Source organism: Oncorhynchus tshawytscha, linkage group LG04 (genome assembly GCF_018296145.1).
Source record: "Oncorhynchus tshawytscha isolate Ot180627B linkage group LG04, Otsh_v2.0, whole genome shotgun sequence".
Taxonomy (NCBI): domain Eukaryota; kingdom Metazoa; phylum Chordata; class Actinopteri; order Salmoniformes; family Salmonidae; genus Oncorhynchus; species Oncorhynchus tshawytscha.
Genome location: NC_056432.1, coordinates 5,213,961 through 5,236,851, shown reverse-complemented (window position 1 = coordinate 5,236,851; position 22,891 = coordinate 5,213,961). Strand labels below are relative to the sequence as shown.

Sequence of the window (22,891 nt, the reverse complement as noted above, 5' to 3'; positions counted from 1 at the left end):
CACACACAGGAGACACACACACACAGGAGACACACACACACAGGAGACACACACACACAGGAGACACACACACACAGGAGACACACACACAGGAGACACACACACAGGAGACACACACACAGGAGACACACACACACACACACACACACACACACACAGGACACACACACACACAGGACACACACACACACAGGAGACACACACACCATAATAGTGATCTCTCTCTTATAGATGTTGAGGTCAGGGACGTTGTTGACATACATCCTCTTGAGAGCGCAACGCATGCCACTGTGTGTCCGGGCCAGGAACACCACAGAGAACCCACCTGGCGAGGAGGAGAACAGTGGTTAGCACACACACACACACACACAGATAACACACCTTCAGCTAGTATTCAGACCCCTTGACTTATTCCACATTTTTGTTGTGTTACAGCCAAATTGATTAAATATACAATTGCGTAAATTAGATATTTCGGTACTTCAAATGTCAATAAATTTGCAAGATTTTCCAAAAAAACAAACATGTTGACACTTTATTAACGGATATTGTGTGTAGGTGAGAAAATATATATTTAATACAATTTTGAATTCAAGCTACAACACAACATAAGTCGAGGGGTGTGAATACCTTGAACATGCATTGCATTTGTGCTTGTGTTGTAGGTTAATGTCCTGCTGAACGGGGAATTTGTCTCCTAGTGTGTTGGAAAGCAGACAGACCAGGTTTAAAAATCAGCTTCTCCATATGACACCTGTCAGGTGATTATCTTATTATTATTATTATCATCATCATCATCATCTTGGCAAAGGATAAATTCTCCCTAACAAGGATATAAACAAATCTGTGCACAATTTTTTTAAAGAAATACGCTTTTCGTGAGTATGGAACATTTCTGGGATGTTTTATTTCAGCACATGAAACATGAAACTTTACATGTTTATAGGTTTATGTCGCTTATGCCTGGAAACAGCCCTGCACATTATCAAGTGGAGATGTGATCATGTAGCCCTTATCATCATCATCATCACGTAGTCTACAGCTGGTGTCACTAGTCCACGTGTGTGTTTCTCTCATTAGGGGACCGAGCGGGTGGCTTCAAAGACCCGGCGCAGGGCCGGAACAAAGCAGCGCCCCACAATGGCGTCCTTGTTGCCTAACACAAACACACTGCTCCCCGAGGTAGAGTCTCACGGTTCCCTGTGTTTGACCCAACATTCATTTATTTATAAATCTATAAATAAATCAGCCCGGCGGGTGGAATGAAAACATTCTTTCAAGTCGCTGTTCAGAACAATTATATTGCAGGTTGGAAACAGTTTAAATCAAGATACACTCGTTTATTTTTACCCAGGAGTTGTGTTGTGAATTCCTCTGTGAGTGGCGAGACAGGCAGACAGACAGCCGGGCAGACAGACAGACAGCCGGGCAGACAGCCGGGCAGACAGACAGACAGCCGGGCAGACAGACAGACAGCCGGGCAGACAGACAGACAGACAGACAGCCGGGCAGACAGACAGACAGCCGGGCAGACAGACAGACAGCCGGGCAGACGACCAGACAGACAGACAGCCGGGCAGACAGACAGCCGGGCAGACAGACAGCCGGGCAGACAGGCAGACAGCCGGGCAGACAGACAGCCGGGCAGACAGACAGCCGGGCAGACAGACAGCCGGGCAGACAGACAGACAGCCGGGCAGACGACCAGACAGACAGCCGGGCAGACGACCAGACAGACAGCCGGGCAGACGACCAGACAGACAGCCGGGCAGACAGACAGCCGGGCAGACAGACAGCCGGGCAGACAGACAGCCGGGCAGACAGACAGCCGGGCAGACAGACAGCCGGGCAGACAGACAGCCGGGCAGACAGACAGCCGGGCAGACAGACAGCCGGGCAGACAGACAGCCGGGCAGACAGACAGCCGGGCAGACAGACAGACAGAGGTAGGCAAGCAGTCACACAGCGAGAGTGGATCAGGGAACTGTCCACCTATTCGTGTGGTGCTGAAAACATCCTTAACATGTTTGTCCAAGAGCAGGTAGTTATCAGTCATCTAAACGAACGGCGGTCACAGCTCGATCTTTCGGTAAAAACATTTTAGAAATAAAAAAACTAATTTGTGTTCTATTAAAAGGCATAATTTATTCTCTTCTGTTATATCATATATGATTTATTTCATTATATTTTTATTTATTTATTACAAAGTAAGTGTCTCGACAGTGATAAGGGCTCGGGAAATAAGTCTGGTTTATTAATTTACAAAAACAAGGCTGTGTCATTGCACAGATGGCTTCCACAAGCCAACATCACTGCTGAGGTTCCTGCCTTTCTAAAGATCCACGGTATAATACAACCAGTTGATATCAACACAATGTAATTCAGAGAGGAGAGAGAGAGAGAGGGGACTGACCGCAGTAGGAGTCAAGTCCATGTGGGCTAACAGCCTACATTCTAGATAGATCAACGTCCTGTCAACTCTACAGGGGGCTGTGACAGGACAGCGGCGCACGATTCTCTCACCGCACAGTCTGCTAAGGAGAAATTAGCACTGATAATAATATATGTACAGGAGAAAAAAGCAGTGATAAGCTATTAAGATAAGGAAGGCCCATGTCCCATGCTGCGTCTGGTCTACGCCCCCCCCTTCTCCCGATCCTCAGTAGCAGTTAGTCTGTACCAGAGCCACATGAAGCAGACTTATTAGAGGACCAGCTAGACTCACCTCACATAACATCTGGATAGGATAACCTACAACACAACAGACTAAACCCATCACCATGACAAATTAGTAGGTCAGGGGTCAAAGAAAGGAGGAAGGGTCAACCCTAATAAAATGATGAGTTAGTGAAATTAAATTGAGATGGTTAGGGATGGGCATTGACATTTTTTTATTTAATATATTTCTTATTTATGTAGAGGAAGGCCCCCACTGGGGGAAAAAAATGTTATAACCTAGGCTAGAGGTCGACCTCTAACCTAGGCTAACCAATCCCAAATGGCACTAGCATAAGAGCCTTAGCGGGAAAATAGATGGGAATCAATTATTCCAAAACTGCTCGTTGTTGGAACACATGATTTTCCAACTTCAACCAGTCCATTTTTAATTTTAAGGGTAGCCTAGTGGTTAGAGCTTTGGACTAGTAACCGAAAGGTTGCAAGTTCAAACCCCCGAGCTGACAAGGTACAAAATTGGTCGTTCTGCCCCTGAACAGGCAGTTAACCCACTGTTCCTAGGCCGTCATTGAAAATAAGAATTTGTTCTTAACTGACTTGCCAAGTTAAATAAAGGTAAAATAAAAATAAAAATTCTGTAGCCTGTCAGATATGTTTTTATAGGCATTTATTTCCATAGGCCTAACATGAGCTTGTGTGCTCACTCAGCACGTGTGTGTGTGTGTGAGTGTGTGTGTGTGAGTGTGTGTGTGAGTGTAGGGAGCGGTCAGAATGTAATTGAGTGAATGAGACTTGAAAGGGAATTTAGGGAGGATAGGCTACAACGACTAAGAGCCAACAGGTAAGAACTGCTCTGTTTTGAATGGAGTCGTTCGTTACTGTGTAGGAGGAGAAAGCACGTGCTGAGTCAAATTAGTTTTTCCCCGGTTTGATGCAGTCAAGACCGGTTTCTATGTCATTAATTTGAGCTTTAGCAGCTATTTGTCGACTAGAGCACGAGTCAGCTTGGTTGTTTGTGGTCTCTCATCTCTCGCTCCTCCCTGCCAGAACATCACCACTCTGCCTCGTGCTCCAGCAGTTCTGGTTAAAAAAGTAGCTTACTAAATGGTCTTTCCTGATGTTTTTTTTTGGGGCTCAGATTTGGGTCCGACCAGGTCTATACAGAACGGGTCTAGCTGTCCTCCTCGGGTCTGTCCAGATGGGAAACTTCTCCATTACTCGTAACGATTCATATATTTATAACGACCTAAAACGGAGCCAACTCGCTAGCGAGAGTCATTACCATCAGTGGTAGGAAACTGTTTGTGTTCGGATTGTACTGGAACTGCAATAAAAACTGTACAAAAAACGGCCTTGAACTCAAGTTGTGCCAAGTGAGTGAACTCAAACTAATGAGATATCAAGCAGGAAGGGAGAAAGAGAGGAGGCAAGCAGCAAGAGAGACAGACAGAGACAAGTGGCTTTAGAGAGAAAGAGAAAGGGCCCTCCCAGTCGCTCTCCCCAGAGCCTGCGTCTCTGCCTGACTACTTGACAGAGACCATATGGTTCAGGATCTCACTAAATCAGTCTAAATCCTTTCGTGCACACACACACACACACACAGAAGTGCAGTGGCTATAGAGTCCATTATTCTCCCAGAGAGTGCCTCAGGAGAGATAGTTTGTTAGGGGGATTTGTGCAGACAGAGATGAGGCCCCTCACACAGACAGAGATGAGGCCCCTCACACAGACAGAGATGAGGCCCCTCACACAGACAGAGATGAGGCCCCTCACACAGACAGAGATGAGGCCCCTCACACAGACAGAGATGAGGCCCCTCACACAGACAGAGATGAGGCCCCTCACACAGACAGAGATGAGGCCCCTCACACAGACAGAGATGAGGCCCCTCACACAGACAGAGATGAGGCCCCTCACACAGACAGAGATGAGGCCCCTCACAGACAGAGATGAGGCCCCTCACACAGACAGAGATGAGGCCCCTCACACAGACAGAGATGAGGCCCCTCACACAGACAGAGATGAGGCCCCTCACACAGACAGAGATGAGGCCCCTCACACAGACAGAGATGAGGCCCCTCACACAGACAGAGATGAGGCCCCTCACACAGACAGAGATGAGGCCCCTCACACAGACAGAGATGAGGCCCCTCACACAGACAGAGATGAGGCCCCTCACACAGACAGAGATGAGGCCCCTCACACAGACAGAGATGAGGCCCCTCAACACAGACAGAGATGAGGCCCCTCACACAAGGACATGACATTCTGAGGCCCCTCACACAGACAGAGATGAGGCCCCTCACACAGACAGAGATGAGGCCCCTCACACAGACAGAGATGAGGCCCCTCACACAGACAGAGATCCCCTCACACAGACAGAGATTTGGCCCCTCACACAGACAGAGATGAGGCCCCTCACACAGACAGAGATGAGGCCCCTCACACAGACAGAGATGAGGCCCCTCACACAGACAGAGATGAGGCCCCTCACACAGACAGAGATGAGGCCCCTCACACAGACAGAGATGAGGCCCCTCACACAGACAGAGATGAGGCCCCTCACACAGACAGAGATGAGGCCCCTCACACAGACAGAGATGAGGCCCCTCACACAGACAGAGATGAGGCCCCTCACACAGACAGAGATGAGGCCCCTCACACAGACAGAGATCACACAGACAGAGATGAGGCCCCTCACACAGACAGAGATGAGGCCCCTCACACAGACAGAGATGAGGCTAACCTCACACAGACAGAGATGAGGCCCCTCACACAGACAGAGATGAGGCCCCTCACACAGACAGAGATGAGGCCCCTCACACAGACAGAGATGAGGCCCCTCACACAGACAGAGATGAGGCCCCTCACACAGACAGAGATGAGGCCCCTCACACAGACAGAGATGAGCGTGAAATAGATAGGGGTCCGCATGCTTCCCATTTCGGGAACAGTTTGTGAACATTTTTTGTGTGTGTGTGTTGAAATGTGTAAGTCAGTAGAACCTTCGTCAATGATTGGTCAACAGTAGGGATTCTTCAAGGAAGTGTTTGTTGTGCGTGAAAAGGAATTTGTGTTGAATGACATTCTGTGCCCATCCGTCCACTCTAATGGAACATCCACAAACAAACAAACAAACAAACAAACCTCCAGTCTCTATGTAGAACTCCAGTGTAGAGGGTTGTGTGGTTTTGGTAACTCCATAGGGGATGGCAGGTAGCCTAGTGGTAGAGTGTAGAGGAGGCAGGTGGCACTGTTCCTAGGCCAGTTAACCCCACTGTTCCTAGGCCAGTTAACCCCACTGTTCCTAGGCCAGTTAACCCCACTGTTCCTAGGCCAGTTAACCCCACTGTTCCTAGGCCAGTTAACCCCACTGTTCCTAGGCCAGTTAACCCCACTGTTCCTAGGCCAGTTAACCCCACTGTTCCTAGGCCAGTTAACCCCACTGTTCCTAGGCCAGTTAACCCCACTGTTCCTAGGCCAGTTAACCCCACTGTTCCTAGGCCAGTTGACCCCACTGTTCCTAGGCCAGTTGACCCCACTGTTCCTAGGCCAGTTGACCCCACTGTTCCTAGGCCAGTTAACCCCACTGTTCCTAGACCGTCGTTGTAAATAAGAATTTGTTCACTTGAATGAAACACATTCTTAAATTCTGGATACATTAATCCAGCAAAAAGGTTTTGGTTAGTCGGTAGTAGGCAGCTTTTGGACCCCAAAATTTTTTGAAAAGACGAAAGATAAAATTGCTGCCGGCCAATTGTCCGGGAGAAGGAGAAAAAAATCCCATTGAGAAAATCATTTTAGCCTATTTGTTGATTAAAATACCAGTCCATGTAGACGGAGCTCTGCTACAGCTCCTCGTGTGCTTTTATCAGTCCAATCAATGTATCAATTCAAAATGGTGTTTTTAATAAAAATAAAAAGTTTCAATAGCTACGTTTTAAAAAGATTCTCCCAGAGTTACAACATGATGACGTTGGAGAACTACTGCGCAGATAGACGGTTGTGGGACCTAAAAAATATATTTAAAAAATTGAGCACAGCTTGCTTTCGGCGTGTAGTCGATAGATTCCGCACCAGGAGAGTAGATCGGAACCCTTGACGGAACACTGAGCACACTAACAATCACTCTCTGGAACTTTCCAGGTGTTCTGGAATCCACGGAAGCCCTTTGATGAGGAACATCGTCACCTTTGACAACACCGGCAGGGTAATCCTGATGCCTCCACTGTATAACAGCTTTATCTCATATATATATATATATATATATATATATATATAAAAAAATGGGGGGGAACTATTTAATCCATTTTTTACAGCCTTACAGGAAAAAGTCAAGGGGTCTGAATATTTCTGAATGCCACTATTGTGTGTGTGTGTAAATATATATATATATATATATAATTTATTTTTTTATTAATATATTTTATTTTTTAAATAAATAATAAATTCTGTCTAATTAGCTAGATTGCCCATTTGTTACAAGAATGTCAAACATGATAGAGCCTAAACGCTGAACACAATGGTGGCCTCAGTTTGTGGATTTGGAGAAAGAAAGAGGACACTAGCCTCTTGCTTTAAAAGCAACAGTTTAGGATTGGCTTTTATCAGCAAAAAAAAATGGAAGCCCCCCCCACTTCTTTTGGTACACAGCTAAAAAAAATACTGACCTCCATTATAACCTCAGCCTGCTCCTCTCCAGCTGTGAACTTTGATTGAAAAACAAGTAAATGGCATCCATGCTTTTTTTAAAATAAAATTCTATTTGACCATAGGACAGATCTCTAGAACCAACGTCACATGACTTTCACTATTTCCATAGCTGAGAGGCGTGGGTGGAACGGCTGCAAACCCCATGGTACTAAAAATAGAGCTGTAAAAGCAGGTTCATCCATTTTTCTGAATGGCTGTAATAAAAAGCTAAACACTAGTCTAGACATGCATTTATTTCAGAGTTTCTCCCCCCCAAACCTTTCCTCAACCTCCACTCATTTGGTGGTGTGCTCTAATACAAGCATACATGATTCAATTGGTCATTTAATCATCAAGCCCATCTGTAGTTAATAATCAGCAGCACTGGCTCAAGGGTACATCAAATCAGTTGATGTAGCTGGCCGGACACACACACACAAACCCTCACTGATTCTCACTTTAGCCCCCCCCCCAAAAAATGTAATAAAATCAGTACTATTAAGCTAGCCTACAACTACCACTGTGGTTTTAACCCCCCTCTTCCCTTCGTGACTGTAAAAACAGGGGAGGGAGAGACAGACAGAGCGACAGAGAGAGAGACCGAGAGAGAGAGACAGAGAGACAGAGCGAGAGAGAGGTTATGGGTCAGATATTTATACGCCTAAAGAGAGGTGACGGTGCCTCTACCTAAAGACCCTGTATGAGAGGCTCTGGAACGGCACTGAGATTAAAATGGAAGGTTCCATGCAGAGAGGGAAGAAGGGAGAGAATAAATCAACATCATTCAATCCCCAGGTCCCTGTGTAAACTAAAACATTCATTCAAAGTGGGGCCACAGTCGTCATCCCCTTTAAAAAAAATTACATTTAAAAATAGAGTGAAAATAGACTAAAACTTATCATCCATCTCACAAAACTACGTTTACAAAACTACGACTATCATATCTGTACAGCGTCTGTCCTTTTAACAAAACAAACATGTCCTACAAGAACAGAGAGGTACATGGTGAACTTCTAAAATCAAGAACAGAGAGGTACATGGTGAACTTCTAAAATCACGATGCTGGGGGAGGGGGGAGGGGGGGGAGGTCACTAAGTTGCCAACTCATCATTGCGCTCCTAAAAACAGATGTGTAGAAGCTCGTTGATACTGAAGGAGCCGACAGAAAAGTATTGACACCCCTTCACTAATTCCACCTTGTGTTACAGCCGGAAATCAAAATGAATTCAAAATATTATTTTTTCCACACACACACACACACACACACACACACACACACACACACAATAGAGTGGCATTCAGAAAGTATTCAGACCCCTTGACTTTTTCCACATTAGAACAAGGCTGTAACCAAATGGATTAAATAGTCCCCCCCCCAATCTACACACCATACCCCATAATGACAAAGTAAAAAACAGATTTAGACATTTTTAGAAGATATATTACAAAATCTCACATTTACATAAGTATTCAGACCATTTATTCAGTACTTTGGCAGCGATTACAGCCTCAAGTCTTCTTGGGTAATGACGCTACAAGCTTGGCACATCTGTATTTGGGAAGTTTTTCCCATTCTTCTCTGCAGATCTTCTCAAGCTCTGTCAGGTTGGATGGGGAGCATTGCTGCACAGCTATTTTCTGGTCTCTCCAGAAATGTTCGATCGGGTTCAAGTCCGGGCTCTGGTAGGGTCACTCGAGGACATTCAGAGACTTGTCCCGAAGCCACTCCTGCGTTGTCTTGGCTGTGTGCTTGGGGTCATTGTTCTGTTGGAAGTTGAATCTTTGCCCCAGTCTTGAGGTCCTTAGCAGGTTTTCATCAAGGACCTCTGCTCCACCATGGAGATGGTGCCAGGTGTCCTCCAGACGTGACACTTGGCATTCAGGCCAGAGAGTTCAAGCTTGGTTTCATCAGACCAGAGAATCTTGTTTCTCATGGTCTGAGAGTCCTTTAGGTGCCTTTTGGCAAACTCCAAGTGGGCTGTCATGTGCCTTTTACAGAGGAGTGGCTTCCATCAGACCAGACTATCATAAAAGGCCTGATTGGTGGAGTATTGCAGAGATGGTTGTCCTTCTGGAAGGTTCTCCAATGGTCGCTATGAGCTCTGTCAATGGAAACAGGATGCACCGGAGCTAAATTTCAATTCTCATAGTCTGAATACTGATGTAAAGAAGGCATCTGTTTATTAAGAGATTTGCAAACATTATTTTAAAATAATACATTTAAATAATAATAATTAAAAAGTTTTTGCTTATGGGCCATAAACAAAATATATATTAAAAAATTTAAAAAAATTGCTTTGTCATTATGGGCTATAGTGTGTAGATTGATAATGACTTGTTATTTTTTTTATCCATTTTAGAATAAGGCTGTAATGACATAAAATGTGGGAAAAGTTAAGGGGTCTGAATACACTGTACATCATAATGACAAAAAACTAACATGTTTAGACATTTTAGCAAATGTATTGAAAATGAGATCCGGAAAACGAATTTACAATGGGTGTGAATACTTGAGTCAATACATTGTAGATGCATCTCTGGCAGCTAAGCCTTCTGGGTAAGTCTCTTGAGCTTTCCACAACAGGAATGTACAACATTAACCCATTATTATATTCAAAATTATTTGAGCTTTGTTGAATTGGTTGTTGATCATTACTAGACAACCATTTAGGTGTTGCCATAGATTTTCAAGTAGATTTAAGTCAAACCTGTAACTCGACCACTCAAGAACATTCACTGTCTTCTTGGTAAGCAACTCCGGTGTGGATTTGGACTTGTGTTTTAGTTGATATAATATATTAAATTGTGTATTATTTTTCAACCGCTCTGGTGAACATTCCTGCAGTCAGCATGACAATTACACTCTCCCACAAAACTTGATATATCTGTGCCATTGTGTTGTGTGTGACAACTGCACGTTTGAGTGTCCTCTTGTCCCCAGCACAAGGTGCACCTGTGTAATTATCATGCGGTTTTAAAAAATCAGCTTCTTGATATGCCACATGCCAGGTGGATTGGATTATTCTTGGCAAAGGAGAAATGCTCAAACAGGGATTTAAACAAATTTGTGCACAAAAATTTGAGAGAAACAATCTTTTGGTGCATATGGAACATTTCTGGGATCTTTTATTTCAGCTCATTTAACAACATGGGACCAACACTTTACATGTTGTGTTCATATATGTGCTCAGTATATTTCATAGTATAGACACGCTGCTGTTTTAAGATGCGTCTTCTTCAAACCAGGGCCGTTTCTATCTTCTGTAGAACATGGTGAGAGAAGAGTTGTGATCCTAACAGACACTGTCTTTTTGGTTAGACACCTACTAGACTAGACTTTGCATGTTTAGTATACCAAGGCACAGGGCCCAGTACAGGATGTTAGAAAAGCAGGGAAACGGTGACGTACTTCTCCTGACAGATGATTTACTGGTGACAAGCCTTTTAGAAGGGAAGAAAACAGAGTGACAACATCCCTCCCGAGGGAGGGAGAGAAGGAGAGAGGGGGGGGGAAGTAGCAAGGGAGGGAGGGAGAGAAGGAAGGACAAAGGGGAGGGAAGGAGAGAAGGAAGGACAAAGGGGAGGGAAGGAGAGAAGGACAAAGGGAGGGAAGGATAAAGGGAGGATATTTTTATTATGGTAAAACACCATTTTTCAAGAGCACATAGGTGTAGAAACGCCAGCCTACAGACACCCTGGGGGAGTAGAAACGCCAGCCTACAGACACCCTGGGGGAGTAGAAACGCCAGCCTACAGGCTCCCTGGGGGAGTAGAAACGCCAGCCTACAGGCTCCCTGGGGGTGTAGAAACGCCAGCCTACAGGCTCCCTGGGGGAGTAGAAACGCCAGCCTACAGGCTCCCTGGGGGAGTAGAAACGCCAGCCTACAGGCTCCCTGGGGGAGTAGAAACGCCAGCCTACAGGCTCCCTGGGGAGTAGAAACGCCAGCCTACAGACACCCTGGGGGAGTAGAAACGCCAGCCTACAGGCTCCCTGGGGGAGTAGAAACGCCAGCCTACAGGCTCCCTGGGGGTGTAGAAACGCCAGCCTACAGGCTCCCTGGGGGAGTAGAAACGCCAGCCTATAGGTGTGTATGATGTGTGGACTTCCTTTCATACAATGCAGACTGTCAATGCTTGCTCCTAAATAAATAAATAAAAATATGTGTCTTAAAAACCAGGTTGAATGTGACCATTCATGAATTATTCAACAGCAGTAGAAAAGGGTGTGGCTTATAATGCACCAACGTGTCAAAATGGACAATGTGCCAATCCTCTCAAACCTAGTATTTATATAGACTAAATCAACGCTGATGAATAATGGACGAGTCATGTATTGGGTTTTTGCATTTTAAAACGATTGTATGAAATTGATAAATTGCATAGCCATCCCCCCCCAATCATCCTTTCCTTGTCAACTCATTATCTTATAGCCAACTTTCAGGAAGACTAAAGGTACGACTAGGTTTATAACACGTTTTAAAGAAACGTGTTCTCTAGTGATTGGACTTGTCTCTCTTGAATAAGAATCAAAAACACGTCGGTCATGATTTAACATGGTAAAATAAAAGGACAAAGGGAGGGAGGGGAGGAAGAGAAGGACAAAGGGAGGGAGGGAAGGAGAGAAGGACAAAGGGAGGGAGGGGAGGTCAAAGGGAGGGAGGGAAGGTCAGTCAAAGGGGAAGGACAGGACAAAGGGAAGGAAGGGAAAGACAAAGGGAGGGGAGGGAAGGACCAAGGGAGGGAAGGAGAGAAGGACAAAGGGAGGGAAGTACAACTTTCATGTTTACTGCTCCTTCAGGGACAAAACAAGAGAAGATGTTATGAAAGCCCTTGATACATTTTTTTGCTGATAATAAATTGGCAGGTTAAATCTGGCATCTGTGTGCACTGACGGTGCCCCAAAACACACAAGGGAAGGAGAAGGGACTCATAGGGAGGGAAGGAGACGGGACTCATAGGCCTGATGAGAAAGAGAGAGGATGTTCTGTGTGCACTGACGGTGCCCCAAAACACGCGAGGGAAGGAGACGGGACTCATAGGGAGGGAAGGAGGGAAGGAGACGGGACTCATAGGCCTGATGAGAAAGAGAGGATATTCCCCAATGTGTTACATTTCATTGCATCATTCGTCAGAAAGCACTTGTGACTAAACTCAAAAGACCGACATAAAAGAATGCGATGCAGTAAATCGTGCTTAACATTACTGCGAATAAATCACCGGTAATTCCACGGGTTTCTTGAGGAATACCAGACAGAATAAGGCGACTTGCTATTTCACAAATGAGGCGAGATGGTTGTTTTGGAAAGATTTCTCACTCCTCCCTCAAATCCGTGAATTTGTTGCAAGCCAGGGGAGAGAGTAGAGCCAGAGCCGGGAGGATCCACAGCCAGGGGAGAGAGTAGAGCCAGAGCCGGGAGGATCCACAGCCAGGGGAGAGAGTAGAGCCAGAGCCGGGAGGATCCACAGCCAGGGAGAGAGTAGAGCCAGAGCCGGGAGGATCCACAGCCAGGGGAGAGAGTAGAGCCAGAGCCGGGAGGATCCACAGCCAGGGGAGAGAGTAGAGCCAGAGCCGGGAGGATCCACAGTGGATATTAAAGCTGGCTCTTTAACTGACATCACCTGCCACCTGAACACGGGGAGTCTCCAGCTCCAAGGGAAAGAGAAAACTCCAGACAAAATGCTAGGTGTGGTCACAGCATTTCAAAATAAAATAAAAAAAGTCAACACACTGTGCATACCTGACAGGTTGTTCATTTCCCCAAAAACTCAGAGCAGTCACCACATCCAACCCAGACGTACTAAAAGGATATTATGGAGTGCAAGTTTACTCAACTTCATTGAGAACCCCCCTTTTCATGTGCCAGTGTCATCACAGCCCTCTGTCCTGACCGTGCTGGAAATAGAGAGTGATGAGATACAGGCAAACTGCAAGGTGAACTAAGATCAGGTGTTACCCATTTCTGCCTCGTGTCAGACAGTATCCACTTCTGAAACACTGTGTACAAAAAATGTGAAATATGTCGTCACTTATTCCTGTGAAGCAACATTTTTCAACAATTGAACATTGTGAAAAAAAACGGACTGACCAATGAAGACCTGTATTGCCTCACAAGGATAGCAACAGACTGACCAATGAAGACCTGTATTGCCTCACAAGGATAGCAACAGACTGACCAATGAAGACCTGTATTGCCTCACAAGGATAGCAACAGACTGACCAATGAAGACCTGTATTGCCTCACAAGGATAGCAACAGACTGACCAATGAAGACCTGTATTGCCTCACAAGGATAGCAACAGACTGACCAATGAAGACCTGTATTGCCTCACAAGGATAGCAACAGACTGACCAATGAAGACCTGTATTGCCTCACAAGGATAGCAACAGACTGACCAATGAAGACCTGTATTGCCTCACAAGGATAGCAACAGACTGACCAATGAAGACCTGTATTGCCTCACAAGGATAGCAACAGACTGACCAATGAAGACCTGTATTGCCTCACAAGGATAGCAACAGACTGACCAATGAAGACCTGTATTGCCTCACAAGGATAGCAACAGACTGACCAATGAAGACCTGTGCAGATTGCCTCACAAGGATAGCAACAGACTGACCAATGAAGACCTGTATTGCCTCACAAGGATAGCAACAGACTGACCAATGAAGACCTGTATTGCCTCACAAGGATAGCAACAGACTGACCAATGAAGACCTGTATTGCCTCACAAGGATAGCAACAGACTGACCAATGAAGACCTGTATTGCCTCACAAGGATAGCAACAGACTGACCAATGAAGACCTGTATTGCCTCAATGAAGACCTGAAGACCTATTGCCTCACAAGGATAGCAACAGACTGACCAATGAAGACCTGTATTGCCTCACAAGGATAGCAACAGACTGACCAATGAAGACCTGTATTGCCTCACAAGGATAGCAACAGACTGACCAATGAAGACCTGTATTGCCTCACAAGGATAGCAACAGACTGACCAATGAAGACCTGTATTGCCTCACAAGGATAGCAACAGACTGACCAATGAAGACCTGTATTGCCTCACAAGGATAGCAACAGACTGACCAATGAAGACCTGTATTGCCTCACAAGGATAGCAACAGACTGACCAATGAAGACCTGTATTGCCTCACAAGGATAGCAACAGACTGACCAATGAAGACCTGTATTGCCTCACAAGGATAGCAACAGACTGACCAATGAAGACCTGTATTGCCTCACAAGGATAGCAACAGACTGACCAATGAAGACCTGTATTGCCTCACAAGGATAGCAACAGACTGACCAATGAAGACCTGTATTGCCTCACAAGGATAGCAACAGACTGACCAATGAAGACCTGTATTGCCTCACAAGGATAGAAGACAACAGACTGACCAATGAAGACCTGTATTGCCTCACAAGGATAGCAACAGACTGACCAATGAAGACCTGTATTGCCTCACAAGGATAGCAACAGACTGACCAATGAAGACCTGTATTGCCTCACAAGGATAGCAACAGACTGACCAATGAAGACCTGTATTGCCTCACAAGGATAGCAACAGACTGACCAATGAAGACCTGTATTGCCTCACAAGGATAGCAACAGACTGACCAATGAAGACCTGTATTGCCTCACAAGGATAGCAACAGACTGACCAATGAAGACCTGTATTGCCTCACAAGGATAGCAACAGACTGACCAATGAAGACCTGTATTGCCTCACAAGGATAGCAACAGACTGACCAATGAAGACCTGTATTGCCTCACAAGGATAGCAACAGACTGACCAATGAAGACCTGTATTGCCTCACAAGGATAGACTGACCAATGAAGACAGGATAGCTGACCAATGAAGACCTGTATTGCCTCACAAGGATAGCAACAGACTGACCAATGAAGACCTGTATTGCCTCACAAGGATAGCAACAGACTGACCAATGAAGACCTGTATTGCCTCACAAGGATAGCAACAGACTGACCAATGAAGACCTCACAAGGATAACAGACTGACCAATGAAGACCTGCCCTCACAAGGATAGCAACAGACTGACCAATGAAGACCTGTATTGCCTCACAAGGATAGCAACAGACTGACCAATGAAGACCTGTATTGCCTCACAAGGATAGCAACAGACTGACCAATGAAGACCTGTATTGCCTCACAAGGATAGCAACAGACTGACCAATGAAGACCTGTAACAAGGATAGCAACAGACTGACCAATGAAGACCTGTATTGCCTCACAAGGATAGCAACAGACTGACCAATGAAGACCTGTATTGCCTCACAAGGATAGCAACAGACTGACCAATGAAGACCTGTATTGCCTCACAAGGATAGCAACAGACTGACCAATGAAGACCTGTATTGCCTCACAAGGATAGCAACAGACTGACCAATGAAGACCTGTATTGCCTCACAAGGATAGCAACAGACTGACCAATGAAGACCTGTATTGCCTCACAAGGATAGCAACAGACTGACCAATGAAGACCTGTATTGCCTCACAAGGATAGCAACAGACTGACCAATGAAGACCTGTATTGCCTCACAAGGATAGCAACAGACTGACCAATGAAGACCTGTATTGCCTCACAAGGATAGCAACAGACTGACCAATGAAGACCTGTATTGCCTCACAAGGATAGCAACAGACTGACCAATGAAGACCTGTATTGCCTCACAAGGAACAGCAACAGACTAGAAGTCGAGAATGAATTCAGTCAAGTAGCAGAAGGGACCTTCACACAACTACTGAGTTAACCCTTAATATGGGTCGTATACATGTGATGTAGCCTGTGTGTGTGTGTGTGTGTGTGTGTGTGTTCATACACACACACACACACACCTCAAAAAAATAGAACACTAAAATAACACATCCTAGATCTGAATGAAATATTCTTATTAAATACTTTTTTCTTTACATAGTTGAATGTGCTGACGACAAAAATCACACAAATATTATCAATGGAAATCAAATGTATCAACCCATGGAGGTCTGTATTTGGAGTCACTCAAAATTAAAGTGGAAACCCACACTACAGGCTGATCCAACTTTGATGTAACGTCCTTAAAACAAGTCAAAATGAGGCTCAGTAGTGTGTGTGGCCTCCACGTGCCTGTATGACCTCCCTACAACGCCTGGGCATGCTCCTGATGAGGTGGCAGATGGTCTCCTGAGGGATCTCCTCCCAGACCTGGACTAAAGCATCCGCCAACTCATGGACAGTCTGTGGCGCAACGTGGCGTTGGTGGATGGAGCGAGACATGATGTCCCAGATGTGCTCAATTGGATTCAGGTCTGGGGAACAGGCGGGCCAGTCCATAGCATCAATGCCTTCCTCTTGCAGGAACTGCTGACACACTCCAGCCACATGAGGTCTAGCATTGTCTTGCATTAGGAGGAACCCAGGGCCAACCGCACCAGCATATGGTCTCACAAGGGGTATGAGGATCTCATCTCGGTACCTAATGGCAGTCAGGCTACCTCTGGCGAGCACATGGAGGGCTGTGCGGCCCCCCAAAAATGCCACCCCACACCATGACTGACGCACCGCCAAACCGGTCATGCTGGAGGATGTTGCAGGCAGCAGAACGTTCTCCACGGCGTCTCCAGACTCTGTCACATCTGTCACGTGCTCAGTGTGAACCTGCTTTCATCTGTGAAGAGCACAGATGTACTGGCCTGTCTGCTGGTAGAGCCTCCATGCTCTGGACACTACGCTGACAGACACAGCAAACCTTTTGCCACAGCTCGCATTCATGTGCCATCCTGGATGAGCTGCACTACCTGAGCCACTTGTGTGGGTTGTAGACTCCGTCTCATGCTACCACTAGAGTGAAAGCACCGCCAGCATTCAAAAGTGACCAAAACATCAGCCAGGAAGCATAGGAACTGAGAAGTGGTCTGTGGTCACCACCTGCAGAACCACTCCTTTATTGGGGGTGTCTTGCTAATTGCCTATAATTTCCACCTGTTGTCTATTCCATTTGCACAACAGCATGTTGTCAATCAGAGTTGCTTCCTAAGTGGACAGTTTGATTTCACAGAAGTGTGATTGACTTGGAGTTACATTGTGTTGTTTAAGTGTTCCCTTTATTATTTTGAGCCGTGTAGTATCCTACGCTACTAATACAGCTCCTTCAGTTACTGTCCCTACTACTCCTTCAGTTACTGTCCCTACAGCTCCTTCAGTTACTGTCCCTACAGCTCCTTCAGTTACTGTCCCTACAGCTCCTTCAGTTACTGTCCCTACAGCTCCTTCAGTTACTGTCCCTACTACTCCTTCAGTTACTGTCCCTACTACTCCTTCAGTTACTGTCCCTACAGCTCCTTCAGTTACTGTCCCTACAGCTCCTTCAGTTACTGTCCCTACTACTCCTTCAGTTACTGTCCCTACATCTCCTTCAGTTACTGTCCCTACTACTCCTTCAGTTACTGTCCCTACAGCTCCTTCAGTTACTGTCCCTACAGCTCCTTCAGTTACTGTCCCTACAGCTCCTTCAGTTACTGTCCCTACAGCTCCTTCAGTTACTGTCCCTACAGCTCCTTCAGTTACTGTCCCTGCTACTCCTTCAGTTACTCTCCCTGCTACTCCTTCAGTTACTGTCCCTACTACTCCTTCAGTTACTGTCCCTTCAGCTCCTTCAGTTACTGTCCCTTCAGCTCCTTCAGTTACTTTACCTACAGCTCCTTCAGTTACTGTCCCTACAGCTCCTTCAGTTACTGTCCCTACAGCTCCTTCAGTTACTGTCCCTACAGCTCCTTCAGTTACTGTCCCTACAGCTCCTTCAGTTACTGTCCCTACAGCTCCTTCAGTTACTGTCCCTACAGCTCCTTCAGTTACTGTCCCTACAGCTCCTTCAGTTACTGTCCCTACAGCTCCTTCAGTTACTGTCCCTACTACTCCTTCAGTTACTGTCCCTACAGCTCCTTCAGTTACTGTCCCTACAGCTCCTTCAGTTACTGTCCCTGTATCTGACAGACACATATTTGTAATGTGCTGTACATCAAATCAATTGTATGCGTTCTATTGCTCTGAATTTACTCTCGGTTGATAATATTGGAAGAAAAGTAACAAATGAAAAGATCTGAGGCCCTCTGAAAGACTGTCTCAAACCAAAGTGACCCCTTACAACCAAAAATGATTGAGTAACACTGCTATATAGCCTAGTGCTTCTGGTCTAAAGTAGTGCACTATATAGCCTAGTGCTTCTGGTCTAAAGTAGTGCACTATATAGGGAATAGGGCTCTGGTCTAAAGTAGTACCACTATACAGGGAACAGGGTGACATAGGGCTCTGGTCTAAAGTAGTGCACTATATAGGGAATAGGTCTCTGGTCTAAAGTAGTGCACTATATAGGGAATAGGGCTCTGGTCTAAAATAGTGCACTATACAGGGAATAGGGTGCCATAGTGCTCTGGTCTAAAGTAGTGCACTATACAGGGAATAGGGTGCCATAGTGCTCTGGTCTAAAGTAGTGCACTATACAGGGAATAGGGTGCCATAGTGCTCTGGTCTAAAGTAGTGCACTATATAGGGAGCCATAGTGCTCTGGTCTAAAGTAGTGCACTATACAGGGAACAGGGTGCCATAGGGCTCTGGTCTAAAGTAGTGCACTATATAGGGATTAGGGTGCCATTTGGGATGACACCTATCTGTTCACATTCAAGGTCATTGGAACAATGTGGCCATAAAAAAATATATATTAAAAAAATTAGATTCATGTCTGTTCGCAGCATGACTTCACTCTTCCGCAAACATTTCAAATCAACTACGGCCAAACGGAGCGTAGCACGTATTACCCTGAAGCTGGTGCAGGAGGCCGTTGCTACGGGCCGTAGCTGCACAGTCGCCCTGCTGTGTTCAACGAGTCAAATATAAACCTCAGCCTATTAGTTCATGTGCATTGAGTGAAACGGAACCCGTTACCACGGAACCCCCCCCCCCCTTCTTTAATAACATGTGTCGAGATATATTGAATGTTGCATGAGTAGCCTACTCATATATTTTGGCATGTCAATCAAGGTAAATCAGGGATTTTTCTGCCATTGTAATTCTCAGGCAGGGCGCCTAAACCCTGTCAGTGAACACAAACTTTGCAAAAAATAATTCAGATTTAAGGGAGTAGCTGAAGGACAACTAAATACATATTGTTCTCATTTTCAGTTGATGACTTGGACCAGAGTCACGTGACTTGGACCAGAGTCACGTGACTTGGACCAGAGTCACGTGACTTGGACCAGAGTCACGTGACTTGGACCAGAGTCACGTGACTTGGACCAGAGTCACGTGACTTGGACCAGAGTCACGTGACTTGGACCAGAGTCACGTGACTTGGACCAGAGTCACGTGACTTGGACCAGAGTCACGTGACTTGGACCAGAGTCACATGACTTGGTCCCACCTCTGCAGATAGGTCTGCAAAGGGATGGAAACTTTCAGGTAAATTGGAATAATTTCCCATGGTAAATTAAGCAAAATTAGAGGACTTAAATTAATTTTAAAAATGTTAGCTTATAACAGTGAACCTTTTTTGTGGGATACACATAAGGCAATTCTACATCTTGTCGGAAATATTTTTGGTTAATCTATCCCCAATTCAATAGATTTGCAACCCACAGTGCATTCTTCCATCACATGTGCAGCTGATTCTCAAGATCTTGCACACTAATGAGATGCTATTGGAGCCCAGACAACTACACTGTCTGAGCCAAGAACTACACGCTTTCTGGTAAGTTTTGATACTGGGTGGGGTGAATATATTTTATACGACATACATCATTTTTGTTAACTAGTAAATAATAGCCTACAGCAAAGTGTGTTTAAATCAATTCTAACTTGTTAACCATTTCTGCTAGTTAGTTGTTGCTACCATGTGGGTTTTAGTTTGCTTGAGTCTGGCTAATTAATATTAATTCACCTGTTTCCATACAGGTTGCATTTTAAAACATTTATCTTACAAAAGGAGTTGTTTAATCTAACTGCTTAACTATTTATCTGTTTATCTTGGTCAGAAATCCGTACTGCCCTGCCCAACTATTTATACATGGAATTGTATTTGGGGTCCCCCCCCCCACTCATTTTTTTCTAATCTTTACAGAAAAATGCCACAGGCACCATCTGATGTGTGGAGACATTTCACTGCAGCTAATGTAGAAGGAAAAAGCTGTGTACATTTGCAAATACTGTGCCAAATCACATGTAAAGAATGCAACTACAACAAAAAAATTGCCGAATCACCTGGCCAAGTGCATAAAGTTCCCTCAGCGCTTACAACAAGCAACCTGACAAAAGTCCCCCTAGTCGAGGTGAAAATTATGAATCAGACACCTTATCGATAGCAACAACTCATGGTCCTCCTGGAATCAGAAGTTTCTTTTGACTCAGGAATGTAGTCAGAGAAATGCTGATGAATGTCTTGCTCGAGCCATGTACGCAACTGGTTCACCTCTGATGATCACAGCAATGTGTATTGGAAGATATTTCTGAATGTTCTTCGCCCGGCATACACCCCTCCAACCAGACATGCTTTATATACTCATTTGCTGGATGCAGAGTTCAACAGAGTTCAAGTGAAGGTCAATCAAATCATAGAGAAAGCAGACTGTATTGCAATCATCTCTGATGGGTGGTCGAATGTTTGTGGGCAAGGAATAATTAACTACATTATCTTCACCCCTCAACCAGTATTCTACAAGAGCACAGACAAGGGACACACACAGTCTCTATATTTCAGATGAGCTGAAGGCAGTCTGATGACCTTGGACCACAGAAGGTATTTGCACTGGTGACAGACAATGCTGCGAACATGAAGGCTGCTTGGTCTAAAGTGGGAGGAGTTCTACCCTCACATCACACCCATTGGCTGGGCTGCTCATGCATTGAATCTGCTCCTCAAGGACATCATGGCACTGAAAACAATGGATACACTCTACAAGAGAGCCAAGGAAATGGTTAGGTATGTGAAGGGTCATCAAGTTGTAGCAGCAATCTACCTCACCAAGCAAAGTGAAAAGAATATGAGCACCACATTGAAGCTGCCCATCAACACCCGTTGGGGTGGTGTTGTCATCATGTTTGACAGTCTCCTGGGAACTCCTGGGAGAACTCCAGTCTTAGAGAGACTCCTGGGAAGGAGTCTCTCTAAGAAATGGCCATATCACAGTCTGCCGATATGGACAGCCCCATCAAGAGGATCCTCCTGGATGATGTATTTTGGCAGAGAGTGGTAAGCTGCCTGAAACTCCTGAAACCTATAGCAGTAGCCATTGCACGGATTGAGGGAGACAATGCCATCCTGTCTGATGTTCAGACTCTGCTTGCAGATGTAAGAGAAGAAATCCGTACTGCCCTGCCCACTTCGCTGTTGCTCCAAGCAGAGGATACTGCAGTTCTGAAATACATAAAGCGTGAAGACTTCTGCCTGAAGCCCAAACACGTCACAGCGTACATGCTGGACCCCAAGTATGAAGACTTCTGCCTGAAGCCCAAACACGTCACAGCGTACATGCTGGACCCCAAGTATGAAGACTTCTGCCTGAAGCCCAAACACGTCACAGCGTACATGCTGGACCCCCAGTATGCTGGTAAGAGCATCCTGTCTGGTGCAGAGATCAACAAGGCCTATGGTGTCATCACTATCGTGTCTCGCCACCTTGTCCTGGATGAAGACAAGGTTCTTGCACATATTTTGGACTATGAAGACTTCTGCCTGAAGCCCAAACACGTCACAGCGTACATGTTGGACCCCCAGTATGAAGACTTCTGCCTGAAGCCCAAACACGCAGCGTATGTTGAACTTCTGCCTGAAGCCCAAACACGTCACAGCGTACATGTTGGACCCCCAGTATGAAGACTTCTGTCTGGTGAAGTACACTTCCAAGCAAGGGCTTTGGGATGGAGATGCAATATGGCAGTCATGCCAACATATCTCATCAGCCACCTGGTGGAAGGGACTTTGTGGATCTGAGGCTCTTTCCCCCGTTTCCTCCATATCCCACCAATATCAGCCGCCTCAGAGCACAACTGGTCCTTGTTTGGGAACACACACACACACCAAAGCACGCAACAGGCTGACCAATACAGGGGTTGAAACATTGGTGGCCATCCGGGCAAATTTGATGCTTTTTGAGCCTGACAACGAGCCATCCTCAACCAGGTTGGAAAGTGACAGTGAAGATGAGGCCTCAGAGTCTGATGTTCAAGATGTGGACATTGAGGAGGTCCAAGGAGAAGACATGGAAGTGTGAGAGGAAGTCAACCAACGGTTTAGTTTAGACTATCGTTTTACAGATGTATGTTGAAAATGTTTTTTTGGTAGATGCAATGGATCATTGGGGATCATTCAATATTCCCTTTTGTTGTTCAGTGAAATCATCCCATGTGAAGCGTCAACTCATTTAAGTTCAATTCTTAAAACTTTTTTTTTTTTTTAAAGGATTTAAAATCATCTAGTTTTGATAAGGTAAAAGTTTGATTCTGTCTCCATATGATATTGTAAATATATCATATGC

The 22,891-nt window shown here is 45.4% G+C and overlaps 1 protein-coding gene and 1 long non-coding RNA gene across 4 annotated transcripts in view; both read right to left on the bottom strand.

Annotated features, from left to right (window-relative positions):
- The window catches only part of bmp2k (BMP2 inducible kinase), a 94,227-nt gene that overhangs the window by 60,179 nt on the left and 11,157 nt on the right, over positions 1-22,891 (bottom strand). For both annotated transcript variants that reach the window (XM_042320245.1, XM_042320244.1), the window contains exon 2: positions 207-325. In XM_042320245.1, the coding sequence (XP_042176179.1) occupies positions 207-325 (119 nt within the window). The remainder of the gene's footprint in view (positions 1-206; positions 326-22,891) is intronic.
- On the bottom strand, positions 14,760-16,142 carry LOC121846331. 2 transcript variants are annotated; one of them, XR_006083182.1, is made up of 4 exons: positions 15,957-16,142; positions 15,436-15,567; positions 15,232-15,363; positions 14,760-15,171 (listed from the first exon to the last, which is right to left on the bottom strand). It is a non-coding gene; the product is annotated as an uncharacterized LOC121846331 (long non-coding RNA). The 2 variants fall into 2 exon arrangements; XR_006083181.1 differs by lacking the exon at positions 15,436-15,567 and having other exon boundaries at positions 15,913-16,140.